At 36.9% G+C, this 16001-nt stretch overlaps 1 protein-coding gene across 4 annotated transcripts in view; it reads right to left on the bottom strand.

The window, feature by feature from the left end:
• The window catches only part of PKIB (cAMP-dependent protein kinase inhibitor beta), a 117769-nt gene that overhangs the window by 29471 nt on the left and 72297 nt on the right, over positions 1-16001 (bottom strand). The window contains exons 3-4 of one of the 4 annotated variants that reach the window (XM_055135674.1): positions 8797-8981; positions 7696-7733 (exon numbers count right to left, since the gene is read on the bottom strand). The exons of the other annotated variants lie outside the window; for them this stretch is intronic. Of the exons in view, the coding sequence (XP_054991649.1) occupies positions 7696-7714 (19 nt within the window). The 5' untranslated portion in view covers positions 7715-7733; positions 8797-8981. The remainder of the gene's footprint in view (positions 1-7695; positions 7734-8796; positions 8982-16001) is intronic. 4 annotated transcript variants of the gene reach the window in all.

The raw sequence follows: 16001 nt of genomic DNA, 5'->3' as shown, positions 1-16001 counted from the left end.
GGGGGCGGCAGATATACTGGGGGGGTTGGGGATGGAAGATGGGCACTGGTGAAGGGAGGGGTGTTTGAATATTGTATAACTGTGTATAACTGACATAATCCTGAGAACTTTGTAACCCTCCACTTGGTGATTCAATAAAAAATAAAATAAAATTAAATAAAAAAATAAAACCCAGGAAAATATTTAAAATACACTTAGTATGAATGAATTAAAAAGTCCAAAATTAATAAGAATATGTTCGCTTTTAAAATAGATGGAATGTGGCAGTGCTCTAGTGTCCCATGCATAAAACCCAAGTACATATAACCTCCACTTGACTCAACATTTATAATACTAACAAGTCTTATAAATCATGGTGACTAGATAAGGTTAAAAAAAAGCAAAGTAATTAAGTTTAAGTTATTTTTACCCACAGAGAAAACAACTTTTAAAAAAATAGATCTACTTGGGTTCTATCTCTAGCACTTCAAAACATAAATAAAATATACACATGATAAAATATGGTGATGGAAATGCAACAAAACTCTAAGTTGTTTTTCCTGAGTATTGTTATTAAAATAACTTATATTTTCTTCTTTTTACTGTTCTTCTCAATTTTCTATAATGAGCATTTATAATATGAAAATTGGAAGATGTGTTGCATGCACACAGTTTTAAAGTACTTTATTGAGAATTAGTTTATGGATTCTCTATTCTGGTATATTTATCATTATCATTACTTCAAAGGAAACTGAGTCTCATTCACATGAAATTTTTGTCTAAAGCAGCCTAGATAGAGTGCTGTATTTCTTCTTGTGAGCACTGGGGAAACTGAAATTTCTTAAGTCACATAATAAAGGTGTGTATAAGAGGCGACACATTATCTGAAAATAGAAACTGATGTATAGGAAACCATTATGCAGCTATTATAACGGAAAGTTTTGTAAACAATATCCGCCATCATAGAGTAAATGACTGGTTATATCCTTTGTCATATTTATTAAGAAAAGGCAGAAAGACACACTATCAGACTTAAAGACTCAGATGCAAAGGACAACAATACCAGACAAGAGGATTCACTATAAAGTACTAGTTGTCAAAATGGCGTTGCATTGTTCCAGACTAGGCAAGTCAAAAGAAGCGTAGGCTATAAAAATAAATGCATATGGGTGACAACAAATAATGTAGTCACTGAACTTATGCTGGTGACTTTGAAGAACTCACAGAGTGGAACCACAAAACTAGGTAGTGATGGGAAAATAATCAACCAAAGAAAAACAGATAATGTTCATAGCAATTTGCGACAAAACTAGCTTTGTTTAATAAGGATTTAAGTTACAGTGTCTTCCCATAAATTTCATATTTAAATATGTTTATATTTTAAATATATAAAACCTCCACTAAATAGTTACTAAAACTTTGCTGTACATAATCTCTACATGCAAAACTTTGTTTTCATTGACAATACAAAAACAAGCTTCTGATAACATGTCAATTCATATAAAAAGAATCTATTGGTTGGAAATATAATACAGGGAGTAAAGGGTTGCAGGATAACATTGGCTTGTCCTTTCCCCTTGCTACAAGGAGCTTAGGTTTATCAGGGTACACCCATCACAGTGCTCCCAAGTCACCCCCATTCCTTTGTTCTTATCTGTAACTTCTCTGTGCTCTTTTCCCCAACGTGTCTATCATCTTTCTCCCTAATCAGACTCTGTTAACTTGTTGGGTCAGATCCTCCTAAGGACACTTGACTTCTATTCATGTATTACCTTTCTGCTCTCCTTATGTCTTTTGAATAATTTATTTTAAAGCAATGTCCTTTTTGTACAGCCACAGGAAGACAGTTAATATTAAGCTTTGTAACTTGGGAGTTAATTGACTCCGAATAACATTCACTCCCAGGCATCTGCTTCTGCTTTCTCGACATACGCATCAGTTGTCCTTAGTTCCTAGCACCTCAAAATCAGGGTCCCGACGAGTGACTGAATGGACCCCTGGCAAGCTTCGAGCTACCCTGGCATCGAAATGGGCCAGTCCAAAGAGCCACAGTACTTAACTAAAAGTTAAGAGCATGGTCATGGACAAATGCTGTAATGATCCAAAAAGTAACGATGAGATTAGGACCCTGCTAGGGTTAGGAAAGACTAATCCGGCCTGAGCACTGCAGTCTGAGATCTATAGTGAGATAGGCCCAGGAGATCAATTCCATAAGCCTAATGTATCACTTACTGTGTCCATAAAAAATGATTAATATTATGAATGTTTATGTTAGTTGGACAAAGAGGAGAAACATGCCCATGGGATTCTGCTCTTGAGTGGATCATCCTGCTGGATGAGAATCTGTCCTAGAAGAAGTTTCCACCGAGGGGCTGGAGCAATAGCACAGCGGGTACGGCATTTGCCTTGCATGCGGCCGACCCGAGTTCGATTCCCAGCATCCCATATGATCCCCCGAGCACCGCCAGGAGAAATTCCTAAGTGCAGAGCCAGGAGGAAACCCTGTGCATCGCCGGGTGTGACCAAAAAAAGCAAAAAAAAAAAAAAAGTTTCCCCCGAGGGAAGGTCTTTACCCCTATTGATTGTGACCATACCTTTGTACAAAGCCCCAACCCCTCATGCTTTGGGATTTAACTAAGACTGTAAGGGTGGGCTGAGGGAGGAGGAGAATGAAGGGGGATTCAGAAGAAGAAGAAAGTAGCATGGGAGAGGAAGAAGCAGGAGGTGAGTCAGAGGAGAAGATAGAGGAGATAGGAATAAATGGCAATTGAGACCAACCAGCCTGGCCCTTGTTCCTTCTTCATCCACCCATCGCCATCAATCTCCCCGGGGTGGGGGCAGTGGCGTGAGACTACGGAACGCAGGCGGTGGAAAGAGAGAGCCAAGTGAAAGGCCCTTTTTGTAATTTATTTTTTGAATACACAAGGGGTGAATGTGCTTGTCTTGCACACAGCCAAATCCATTTTAGTTCCTACCACTGTTCTGCATGTGGTCCCCTACCTCCAATACACCTATGAGTGATCCCTAGTAACAGATACAGAGTATTCCCTGAGCACTTCCACATATGATCTTCTTTCCCAAGAAAAAAGCCCTCTAATCAGACAGACTTTGAAAATTACTTTCTAAGATGAAAAGATAGATTCATAGATATATTTTCATATATGTGCATGTATATGGGTCTGGGTCTGCATATGGGTATGCATATACTTCTTAAGTCCACATGATTTCTTTTTGCATATTACAATTCTGAAATAATTGCCCCTATTCCTTGAAGAATACTCTCTCTAGGGGCTGGAGAGATAGCACAGCGGGTAGGGCGTTTGCCTTGCACGCGGCTGACCCAGGTTCAAATTTCAGCATCCCATATGGTCCCCTGAGCATGGCCAGGGGTAATTCCTGAGTCCAGAGCCAGGAGTAACCCCTGTGCATCGCCAGGTGTGACCCAAAAAGCCAAAAAAAAAAAAAACAAGAATACTCTCTCTAGAAATTCCTTTAGACCAAAAATGGTTTTTGTTTTCCCCTATTTTGAGGATTTATCTCTTCAGCATTCAGAAACGTTATTAAAGGTGCCTACAGGATCTTTTTACTTATTGCACTTATAATTTATTAGGGTTTGAGGATTAGGCTTTCATCAATTTCAAATTCATGAAAACATTTTTCAACATTGTTTTTTATTGTCTACCATTTTCTTGGGAACTGCAGTCAGACGTATGAAATGGACACTCTCATTCCATGGACCATGTCTCTCAATATTTCTTCCATATTTTCCATTTCTCTCAGTGTAGCATTCCATATTTTCAGACTTCTTATTCCTATTCACTTCAGTGTGCCTAACCTGCCATTAAAATACATACGATGGGACTTCAAACCTTTTACTGATCCTACCACCTCCACTGTGACTAAACTATTTGAAAAGCTGCTGCTTTTATTCCTTAAATAGAATGTCTCTGATAAAAAAAAAGAAACCAATAGCCAGCACAGCTGTCAGACAGGCAAGCACCAATCTGCACATTTTTATACATTTTTAGATAATATTTTAGGACATATCTTACTAAATAGATCTCTTGATTTGATAGAAGATACACATATCTATTATCACATATACCCTATGCATATTCTTCTATACATACTGAGAATTGATAATATACCGACTACACACCTTCTTGAAGTTCTCAGACTATATACAGTGCTGGGTTCTTGCAGTAGCCCCTCAACTAAATTTCCACTTCCCTGTAAGCCCAGGCAGCTAGGTTTGATGGAGAGGTTTAATAAATTCTTCAAAAGAAAATTCATCCCGTGTCCTGGGGACAGGCACTACTATGCCACTGCCATACAGATCTCTGCCCCGACCTCTGGTGGACTAAGCATCCAATGCCCTAGCTGCTGGTTCAGATAAGGTCCCTTAGGCAATCCTTTCTATGGGACTAAGCACAATTCCTGCTCATTCTGAATGAGTTCCTCACCTGCATGCAGAAATATTCAAACAAATCATATGCTTCCAGAAGAACTAGGAGACACCCCACCCTCTGAACACGACAAAGACCTTGTCTCCAAGTCCTGGCTATTCACTTTGTTCCCAATTTTTTTCTTGAATGATCATCATGCATCTCTAAGTTTTCAATTGTTTATTGTAGTTTAAATGATAGTTACAATGGTCTTCAAATTTTTGGCACTGATGTACAAAGTTTCCACACACCACAGCCACTACAGTGCCCGTGACCCTCCACCTCTGTCCCTATATCACCTTTGGTCCAACCTTCCTTCCCTCCCAACACCCTTGCATTATTTTTGATTGATGGTTATGATTTGGATACATATAGGTACCCCCCTTAGCATCATCCACGTGCTCTAGATACTTTACTTTCAATCAACCTGGTGTTCCCTTCAACCCCTCTCCCAAAATATGGTAGTCTTGAGTCTGTATTTTGATATCCAAGATTTATTGTCATTTGATATTGTCCAGACTCTATTTGTTTTTCTATATGCCACAAATGAGGAAGATCTTCCTGGATTTGTTCTTCTGTTCTTGCTTAATTTCACTTAGCAAATTCCATCAATTCCATCCAAGTTATAATGAACTGCATCTCATATATCTCCTGTGTGATCAACAGATGAGATGTTGACCTTATCTGATGCCACCTGGCCGGTGGCAGGCATCATGTGTGTAGCACATCCTCATGACACTCATATAGGAACCCAACCCTTCACCAATGGGGTGAAGAGATTTTTAAAACACCCTACCATCAATATCACATTCCCACTTTTTCGTGAAGGGGATCTTCAAGTATAGAGGGGAAATGCCATCGAGTTCATTTATGTCTTGTGTCCATGCTGACTGTCATTTGAATAGCAGTTTGTTCTGCTTAATCATTGTGCACTGGGATTCATCACTTGGGGCTCAGGTGTCGCTATAATCTAGATGGATCTTCTTTCTCTTTGTTCTAACTCCAAGACACTCAGTATAAAAGGTCAACTTTGCAGGATGGCAGGGAGGGTGGAAAATACACAGTAACCTTCAGGGATTACTCCTGGTTTTGTGCTCAAGGGTCATTGCTGGTAGGCTCAGTGGTCATATAGAGTGCCAGGAATCAAACCCGGTGGGCCACATGCAAGGCAAGCACCTACCTCATGAACTATTGCCCTCATCCTGGACCAAAGGTTAATTTTTAAACCAACTGCATTCTTCTTGATATCATTTTAGTTTCTCTCCTGCAGCCCTTAGAGGACCTGGAAAGTCTGAGGCAGCATGAAGCCCATCTACTGAAGCCCTTCTCTTCACCATTAGAACACCCTAATATTCTAGGGTTGTTAGAAATGATAATTGAAGAATAGTCTTCTGCATTTAAATTCATATATCACATTCAGCCCGGTGAGTAGGGGTCCTAGAAAGTTCCTCAGAGACTCAGACAACATTTATGGAAGTAAACCCATCCATCTTAAGTTCTTTTTTCACCAGTCAGTGATTCAATTCCCTCTCCAGAAATATAAACACCAATTCACTCTTATGTCCTTATATAATCTTTCTCAGTCCAAAATTTGATTTTGGTCTCATTAAAAATAAACACTTTTCTATTAAAAAATTAGGTTATTTTTCAGAGGCAATATTGACTGTCAAGACTATGGCTCTTTGAGTATATGATAGGATATCAAAAACTTTAGTAAACTCTTTTCCTTGAGATGTATGTCATTCCTCCTGGTTCTGTGCTCAAGGGTCATGTCACGTTATGTCATGTCATGTTTAGGGTCACCAAGTCGTGTCGAATGAAAGCATTGTGGGATCAAGAAATCTTAATACTTAAAACAACTCATAAATATTGAAAGGAGCTACTTGAGAACATGAGGCATTACAGTGGTTAAGGTGTGTGCCCTGCAAACAGCTGACCCCAGTTCAATCCCTCACACCACATGACCTCCTGAGAATCACTGTAACCCTGTGCATCACCACGTGACCCCCCAGCACTTCAAGATGTGATGATTCCCATCAAGGGGACATGAGCAGCGCTGAATCCTGAAGCTCTCGCACTGAACCATTAGCCTGCACCGAACAATTATTAGGAGGGTCTGCTGGGCCCCTGAGCACTGTTTGGGGCCCTCATAAAAGTATTAATTAAAAAATTAAACTGAAATGGCGACACTTAATGGGGACTGAGGCGATAGCACAGCAGGTAGGGTGTTTGCCTTGCGTGAGACCAACTCGGGTTCAATTTTTCTGTCCCTCTCGGAGAGCCCGGCCAGCTACAGAGAGTATCCCGCCTGCAAAGCAGAGCTTGGCAAGCTACCCATGCCAAAGACAGTAACAAGTCTCACAATGGAGACCTTACTGGGTGTCCACTCAGCAAATTGGGATGGCAGTGCTACATTGCAACACTTAATGGAGCCCTTACCAAGGAGTATACATTGCTACATTGCTTTAGTTATATTAAGCCACAAATGTGTGTTGTGCATGAGTGTGTAAAAAGAGAGAGAAATAATAATAATGATCTCTTCAGTTGAAATAAGATGATGAATTTAAATTAGAAACTTGTTCTAAGTTTGATATGTCATGTTATATGTAATTCAACAGATAAACTTTTTTTTTTCTTTTTGGGTCACATCGGGCTATGCTCTGTGGTTACTCCTGGCTTTGCACTTAGGAATTACTCCTGGTAGTGCTCAGGGGAACATATGGGATGCTGGGAATTGAAACCCCGGGTCAGCCGGGTGCAAGGCAAACACCCTACCTACTATGCTATCGCTCAGCCCAACATATAAACTTTTAATGATTTCAGTATGTTGCCTTTTTTCAGGATCATAGTTCTTTCTAAGTTTAGATAAGATCAGAAATATCTAGAGTTATAATGGCAAGTTCCCAGAATAAATGTGTGGTCATCTATCGTATGCATGAATCACTTCAAAAAGAGTATTTTTTTTTACTTGAATATATTCCCATAGTACTAAACTAACTCAAAAGCATTATTCACATTATGCATCTAATTTGAAAACCTCAATTATAAGTGTCAAAAATAAAAAACATGACTTAAATAGCAGAATTTTAAATAAAAATTACTTTTCTCTTTAAGTTATCAGTACTATTATATAATAAATGCACAGCATAATTATATAATTCACAGATATATATTTAGATACCTTTATAATTATTTCACATAATAAAATGAAAATTTCTATTGCTTTTGCACAATATTATCTATAATTTACTTTCATGTGAATTAATTTTACCTTTTTGCTTATCTTCCATTTCAATTAGCAGAAGTTATCTAAAATAGCAAAGACGTAAATATAAACTTTTGTTTAATAATGGTTAAGTATTTTTTTAGTTTAACATTAGGCTTTTTTGTCTAAACATATATTTACTATATTTTTTAATAAAAAGTATGAAACAAGGTTTGCATGTTTCGAAAACGACATATTCTGGATACAAAAAAAAGATAGCAAAACATAGTTAAAGAGATTTTCTTGAATTAATTGACAGCAACTTGCACGGTATTTTCCAGACCTTTTAGTTACTTTTCTACTGTAGTAAAAATGAAAATATATCTCACTCTAAAATTTCCCATATTTGTAACCTTTATCAAACTACCTTAGTTCCCTAGTACCTTTTAGCTAAGAAGTTAATAATCAGATATTGTTTCATCCATCTACTCTATCACTGACATCTTTCAAAATTCTTTATAAGCTTTGTATATTTCCCTTATATAGCTTTGCTAACTTAATCATATTACATTCTGACACCAAACAATGTAAATTAATTCTTCTTCTGGGGCTGGAGTGATAGCGCAGTGGGTAGGGCATTTGCCTTGCACGCGGCCAACCCAGGTTCGATTCCCAGCATCCCATATGGTCCCTCAGCACCCCCAGGAGTTAATTCCTGAGTGCAGAGCCAGGAGTAACCCCTGTGCATCACCAGGTGTGACCCAAAAAGCAAAAAATAATAATAATAATAATTCTTTTTTAAGAGACACAGAGAAAAGCCAGAATTTTCACCTTAACACTTGATTAAAGTTTTTCAATTGCGGTCTCTGGGAAAAATGTAACTTGCCTATGCTAGTCTGGAGATAAACAATGAATTTAAATCAAATTACCTTTTCCAAAAAGAGTAACAAGTCTCACGATGGAAACATTACTGGTGCCCACTCGAGAAAATCGATGAGCAACAGGATGATAGTGATAGATAGTGAGCTGTTCCTAAGAAATTTTTGTTTAATCTCACAAGGGAGAAACAGAAGGAAGGCTAAGGTGGATAAAAAGCCTATTTACCTAAATGTTATGCCAGATGAACTAGATCAATGCTTCCCAAATTTGCTCTTGCACAAGGCTCACCTGTGAAGGAAGTTTATTAACAATTCAGTTTCCCAGTACCTTCCCTAGAGTCTACCATCCAGTATGTTTGACACCATGCGTATTACATTCATCCAAGGAGATTCTTGTTGCCACACAAATTTGGGGGTTACTGAATTGAAGTATATTTTAGGTCACATTTTCCTCCATCTTTCTCTGATAACACACTGAAAGAAAAAAACATAAATGATGTTGTTTCAAGCTCGAATAGCATGCTACCACCAAAAAAGAATGGGATAGTACTAATGATACTGATGGTAAAAGCAAAGCATACAAATGAACATATGAAGTCTTGGGATCTATTGTTAAATTATAGACTATTATAAATGATCTTGTAGTAAACTAAAAGTTAAATTAATCATAGTTAACTCTATCCAGACTTGCTCCAGACATAAGGTTGATGAGTTAGCAAAGAAATCTTTCTCTGAATCTGTCGTAATTAACATAACTGGAAAATATTAAAAATGGATCTTATAATAATTGGAAACATCAATTTTTTAAAAAACCTTTTTTGCATTGAAATGAGTGAAACAAAATTTTCAAATAATATTTCAAATAATATTTTAAAAGTTCATAGTTATCAAACCAGCTCTGCATAAGTATGAGCTGCCTTTCTATAAAAGAGAACTCCTACTTGGAAGTAAAGTAAAATACTAAAACATAAAATGTGGGAACGGAGGAGAGTTATAACTTGGTTTTTTATAATAAATAAACGTGAGGCTCACTTGCTTTGAATTTAAATCTCTTATTTATTCAGAGATAAAAATACTTAGTAATCTCAAGACAAATATATTCAGAAGACACAAACAGAAAGGGCAGGGGACAGAAGAAACTAAAAGGTCAAAAGGGGGCTGGAAGGATAGTGTAGCAGGTAAGGCACTTGTCTTATATTCAGCTGACCTAGTTTTGATCCCCTGAACAACATGAGCACTCATCCTTAAATACACAGTAGCGAGTCCTGAGTACCACCACCAAGTGTGGCCCAAAAACAGGAGGAGGAGGAGGAGAAGGTGGAAAAGGAGAAGGGAGACAAGGAAAAGGGGGAGGAGGACAAGGAGGAGGAGTAGACAAAGACAAACCTCATCAACAGAATTCAAAAAACCATCTTTTAAAAGTGGTGATAGCCAGTGCTTTCGAAGCTACACAGCACCCCAGGGGGCACGCATTTGCGCCTTCTGCAGTGAACCCATTGACAATGGACCACCCTTTGCTTCCTCTAGGTACAATGTGCTAACAAGGTCTATATTCTAGCTCCATCCACCTAACCCACGCTAAAACTCACAATAGTGGTGGTGGTTGGAAAAAACTATAGAACTTAAACTACAGACTGCAGAGTGCCAATGACAAGGAAAGTTCTCTTCTACTCAAAACAGCCAGCCATCAACAACACACCCGATTTGCATAGCTCTGATGAGGAACTAGAGATAGTTGAACTAATTAGTTCAACTCAACTGAATCCCTCAGAGGATGGTGAGTTACAAAGGTTTATCCCTACAATGCAACACATAGACTCAATGGGGAAATTGTAATGACTGAACACGATAGCCTCGAAGACTCCACCAGTACTAACTAGGTTTATTACCTTTCAGAGAAGGACTTTCAATATACAGTACTGAGAATGTTTAATGAGAGCAAAGAAATTGCTCTCAAGTATTGGAAAACATAAGGTTGGAAGTGAGAAAACTTTTTAAGGACATAGATCAAATGCTGTTGGAATCTACAGAGTAATCTCAACATCCCCCTCCTATCCTCACTGCCCCCTTAAAAACAACCAAAGCGATCCTAGAATAAAGAGTAGACCGGAGGTTTCTTTCTTCACAATTTCAAATAATACAATTAAGTTTTACTAATAAGACAATGTGGTATAGAATAAAGCCAATAGAATAGACTATAAATCAGAGACAGATCCTCAAGAATCTGAACAAATAATGTTCAATAAGAGAGCAAACAGTATAAAGAGTAAGGAAAACCTCTTCAACAAATGGTGCCGGGAAAAGTGGTCACTCACATGGGAAAAAAAATGAATTCAGACCCCTTTGTAATACCATGCTCAAAAATCAAATCGAAATAGATTAAGGCCCTCTATATCAGTCTTGAATCCATGAATTTTATTGAGGAAAACATAGGAAAAATACTTCATGACACTGACTCTAGATGTATCTTCAATGCAGACTATTAAACTTCTAAATTCCTTAGTGTTCATCTATTCTAATCCCTTCAAACCTTCTGTTAAGAGATTGAAAGGCTAGAGAATTATAGATAGATTCAGCAGACAATTCCCAGGGATCTCAGTAATATTCATAGATAATGAAGTATAAAAATCTCTTAAGCAGGAAAGATAGTACAGGGGTAAGGCACATGCCTTGCACGCAGCCAACTCGGATTCAATTCTTGGCATTGCATGTGGTTTCCCAAGGATCGCCAGCATTGATCTCTGAGCACAGAGCTAAAGTAAGCCCTGAACACAGCTGGGAGTTAACAACAACAAAAAATCTCATACACTGTATCTCACTCCACAGTCCAGCAATGTTTACTCTGAACCTGAGAGCCAGTTTCAAGCATTTAGTCCACTTTCACTTTAGGGTTATAGAATATCACAGTAAAGGCAAGAGCTGGTCAGAACTTGACCCAAGTTTTATTTGTGAGACTATGAAGCAGTCACATGTTTGAGAATCATTCTTAAGGGAAAGTCTAATTAAATTAGCAAGTGCAATAAAGATGTGACATTTAGAAACAAATTATAGAGTATTTTCATCCTTCATTGGTATATAGAATGATGACAATCATAATTTTATACTTGTCATTTCCAAATTTAATTGGTTTGATTTAATTGTTTCAATTCCCAAAATGTCAATTTGGCTATTAACCCTCTGCCATTAGAATCAACTTCATTTATAGAAAAAATTAAAATTGACTTGAGAATTGGAAAACAGCTACTACAAAATGCTAGGGGAAACTACATCATTGAGAAATTTAAAACTCTTCTCTAAATGTTTGAAACTCAGTTTATTTTACAGGCACAAAAGAAAGTGTTCTTTGTTCTATTAAAAGCAGTAATGGACAAGAATAATCAAAAATGAAAATTGACAAATCTCAATCACTTTCATTCATTTACAAATGCATCATTTCACCTGTAAAAAATTTACTGATTACTAATATGCTTGGCAAGGGGTGAAATAACATCTTTCCTTAAATCTAATCAGCAAGAAAAATATAAATCCACATTTGAATACAAACATTTTTAAATATTAGAAATTGTTTGTGAGTATGTCAGAACCATATTTATTGACAAAAGGAGTTGAAAGATGAAGGAAAAATTGAATCTAGCTGGCACAGACGCAGAAAAGAATAGCTCATGCAATGAAAAACAGTACAGTATAATTCGGTGACTGAGGCATATTAAGTAGTTTCTCAATTCTAATAGTTACATTATTGTTTTTAAGCAAAACCTTTTGTTTTTAAGCAATAATGTGACAATTTAAATTGAATTCTGAAAGACCACTTTAGTTGTTGCATATGAAATAGATTGAAGCGAATGGATTCAAGAGATAAATTTTTAGGCAACTGCAATATTCCAAGACAAAGACAGATGATGGTAAATTGGAAAACAGTTTGTGTTTTCAACTAAATAATCCACAAATCTACAGTTAATTGTATTCACAGGTGACCCATTTTCCCAGAATACTGTCAAAGCTAAAGGGGAGCAGAGTGATTAAATAGAAGGTACATACGCTTTAGAATGAAATAATACACAGGGTTTAGCACACTGGTTTGAACTTTTGGCTCTACTGTTTAACTTAGGGATGTTATGCAAAGCATTAAGCTCTCTGAGCCTCAATTTTTCACATCTTTTGATTACATGTAATTACCTCCCACAGTTTAGAAGATTAAGTGTGACAACATGTGTGATATTCTCAGCATGTGAAAAGCCAGTTAATATAGAAGAGCCCCAGGATAGAAGAATTAGTCTCATAACCTGTGTTAAAGATCCTATCTCTTGCCTTAAAGAAACCCAATCTTTTTCTGAGTTTTCTTTCTCAAGAAACAACACTAAAATATATTCAGCTATACAAGATAGAAACCTAGAAGACATCATTCTCCCCCCTCCCATGACTATAAAGTTACATACAAACCATGTTTTGTAAATTTCTCATCAATTTGGTGGATTGTATGATTTACTCATACTATTTATGCTAGTTAAGGGCATCAGTCTCTCTAGTCTAATATCATAGTCTTTATTGATTATCCTGCCCTGGATTGGTAACCTTCTAATCCAATCCTTACACAAGTCAGATTGTACTACCTCACATATCACCCATAAATCGTCCTCCAGCAAAAGTTATCCTTGCTTTAGCCTCACTAACACCAGCCTCCATGAACTACTATGCAGGTTTAGTAGTTTACAGGTTTCCTCTTGGTCAAGGAGTTGAAAGAAAATGCTCCCTATGCAGGATTTATAGTTATCAGAAACACTCTCTTTCCCTCCAGATTCAGGGCAATCCAGATGATTACAACCCCTCCTAGTTGGAGCACTCTCTTTCCAAAATTCCTCTTTACATGATACGATGAACAACTCAAAACTGAGGTCTCATCTCAGAGACTAGCTTGGCCAGTAAGTATTTTTCCTCCACCTGAGGATACCCAAGAAGGAGAACTTACAATGTGAAATTCATGATTTGAATGGAGAAGTCAAGTGATAACTTTGATAGAATAGATGACCTCAAGTCACATAGCCTGGTAACGGAAATGTGAGAAGATTTGGGTCTCCTGACATGCTTCTCAATCTGAATCATGAGGACAGCTCACTTCTTAATTTTAATTGTGTTCATCTCTTCATTAAGTCTTAGAAAACTACCTTTGTGTGATTTTAAAATGATATATATGTTGGGTTTTACTTTGTGTACCAACAAACCAATGTTACTCTCCAAAGCTTTTTGTGACTCCCTCAGGAAGTGGTAGCCGAGGGTCTGGTGACATTCAAGAGATTCTTGTAACCATTTTTAGGTTCCACTGCCCGTGATACTATAAACCCTCCGGAAATGAATATCATATTGGATTCATTCCATATCACTGTTAGCCAAGATTTGTCTTAAGACAGAATAGTTCTTGAAATCTGTTGAATTAAATGGCACTCCAGAGTGAATTGTATCCAAATAAGGAAAACTGAAGTGATATAAAGGAGGCTCAGGGTGTGTGGGTGGGGTTGGGAGCAATGACGTAAAAATAGAAGTGATGAAATATTGATAGCTTAGAAATGGAGAGATGTGTTTTTAAAATGGCAGTTCTGGATAGACAGAAAATCAAGAATTAAAGAATATCGTATCACTGCTGGAACAGATGAATGCCTTCAGTCCTTCACTGGTCTTTTTGATTGTCTTTATTACTGAGAAGTGAAACTGAGAAGAAAGAAGTTCTCACTTTCCAATTGCTAGGTAGTTGAGTAGGAAAACTGACTTATAAAGTATTTTTTAAACCTGCTAAAAAGCCTAACTCCAGCACTAGAGAAGTTGACTTCAGAAGTTGTAGGGACCCGTTGTGGGTCCCTACAATGGTAGAATCAGCTAGTCAATAGAATGGATAAAAACCTGAGAGCTCAAGGCAGGAATCCAATAGTAGCCCTAATTTTACCATTTGATCTTGGGCAAAGCCGTGAGCCTTTCTCTCCTCATTTTCCTCTGTGAAATAAGAGGATTGAACTAAATTATCCTTAATAGTCTTCTCCTTTCAGGATTCATGAGCTTAACATTTGAATTTACTTAAAGTAGCTAAAGGTGTAAGTGCTAAGTAGGTGGTCCACCTATTTAAGTCATGCAATGCAGATATCCATATAAAAACTTCCTTTTTGTTTCTGTAACCTTATCTATACTAGCTGAACCACAAACCCATAATGATATATCCCTTTAGCTAGCTAGAGTAATCATGTCAAAAGTTTTATTAATTAAAAAGTTAGACACAGAAAGGTTATAAAAGCTGTGATTTGCTGTACACTGGTAGAGGGATGAGTGTTGGAATACTATACGACTGAAACTCAATCATGAACAGCTTTGTAATGATTCAATTACAATTAAGAATTGTGATTCAATAAAAAAAATTAAAGTAAAAAAATTTAATTATCAAAAGCTGTGATTTGCAAATGTGAATATTAATATGTCAACTTTTTTAAAACACAAGAATTTCCAAGGCAGAATATTTTCTGTTACAAAATTCCAGTGTGATTTTGATTATTATTTGGGGCTTATTTTTTAATAGATATCATTATTTGTCAAAGGTAGCCTTAGATAATTTTATTATCTAAGACACTTATTTAAAATATCTGGAAATATGGGACCAGAGAGATATTACAATAGATAAAGTGCTTGCCTTGCAAGTGGCCGACCCGGGTTTGACTCCCTGACATTTACTACGGTCCCCACCACGAGTGATTTCTGAGTGGAGAGCAGGAGTAACCCCTCAGCTCTGCTGGGTGTGACCCAAAAACTAAAAACGTAAATTATATACTTGCACATGTGATCAAGAATTGCATTTAACAATTATTTTGGCAACTTTATAAATGCCAATTTCATCCACAAAATAGCTTATCACTGTATAACTGTCATCCCATTGTTCATCGATTTACTCAAGCGGGCACCAGTAACATCTCCATTCTTTGGGAAAATAGCTTATGTATGCTGACAAATGAAAAAGTCACAAAGTCTGCAAAATAAGATAGTAAGAGAAGAAAGTCCTAATAGCAGTAGAATTTTACTTCAATATTATTTGTACTCTATTGGCTATCCATTCTATTAAAACCCTTTATATGTCGGTGCTTTTTACTTTCTAACAAATTGAAGTATTAAAGAACTTGCCCCAATACACAGGATTCATAAATAGTATGTATTGGACAGAAAACTAAAGCCACATCACTAGGAAACAGTATATGTTGCTATAGATTGTGTAATTAAGGGTTCAATACTCCTTTTATTATGCAATTTGCTAAGATCTGATCTGACCAAGCAAATTAAAAGTGCATTAGTTCCTGTTGCTTGGTTTTATTAGTAACAAGACAAATGTTAATGTCATTATAATAATCATAGATAAGTCACGATAAAAATGACTTAACTACTTAGCAATAGTGTTTCAGGGATTTCCTAGGGCCATAAAATGATATAAAGTAATCAATTGTAGTTAAAAAATCATCAAATATTTAT

Source organism: Sorex araneus, chromosome 4 (genome assembly GCF_027595985.1).
Source record: "Sorex araneus isolate mSorAra2 chromosome 4, mSorAra2.pri, whole genome shotgun sequence".
NCBI classification, from domain to species: domain Eukaryota; kingdom Metazoa; phylum Chordata; class Mammalia; order Eulipotyphla; family Soricidae; genus Sorex; species Sorex araneus.
Note: the sequence above shows the minus strand (reverse complement) of the source record. Positions and strands in the feature narration are given on the sequence as shown.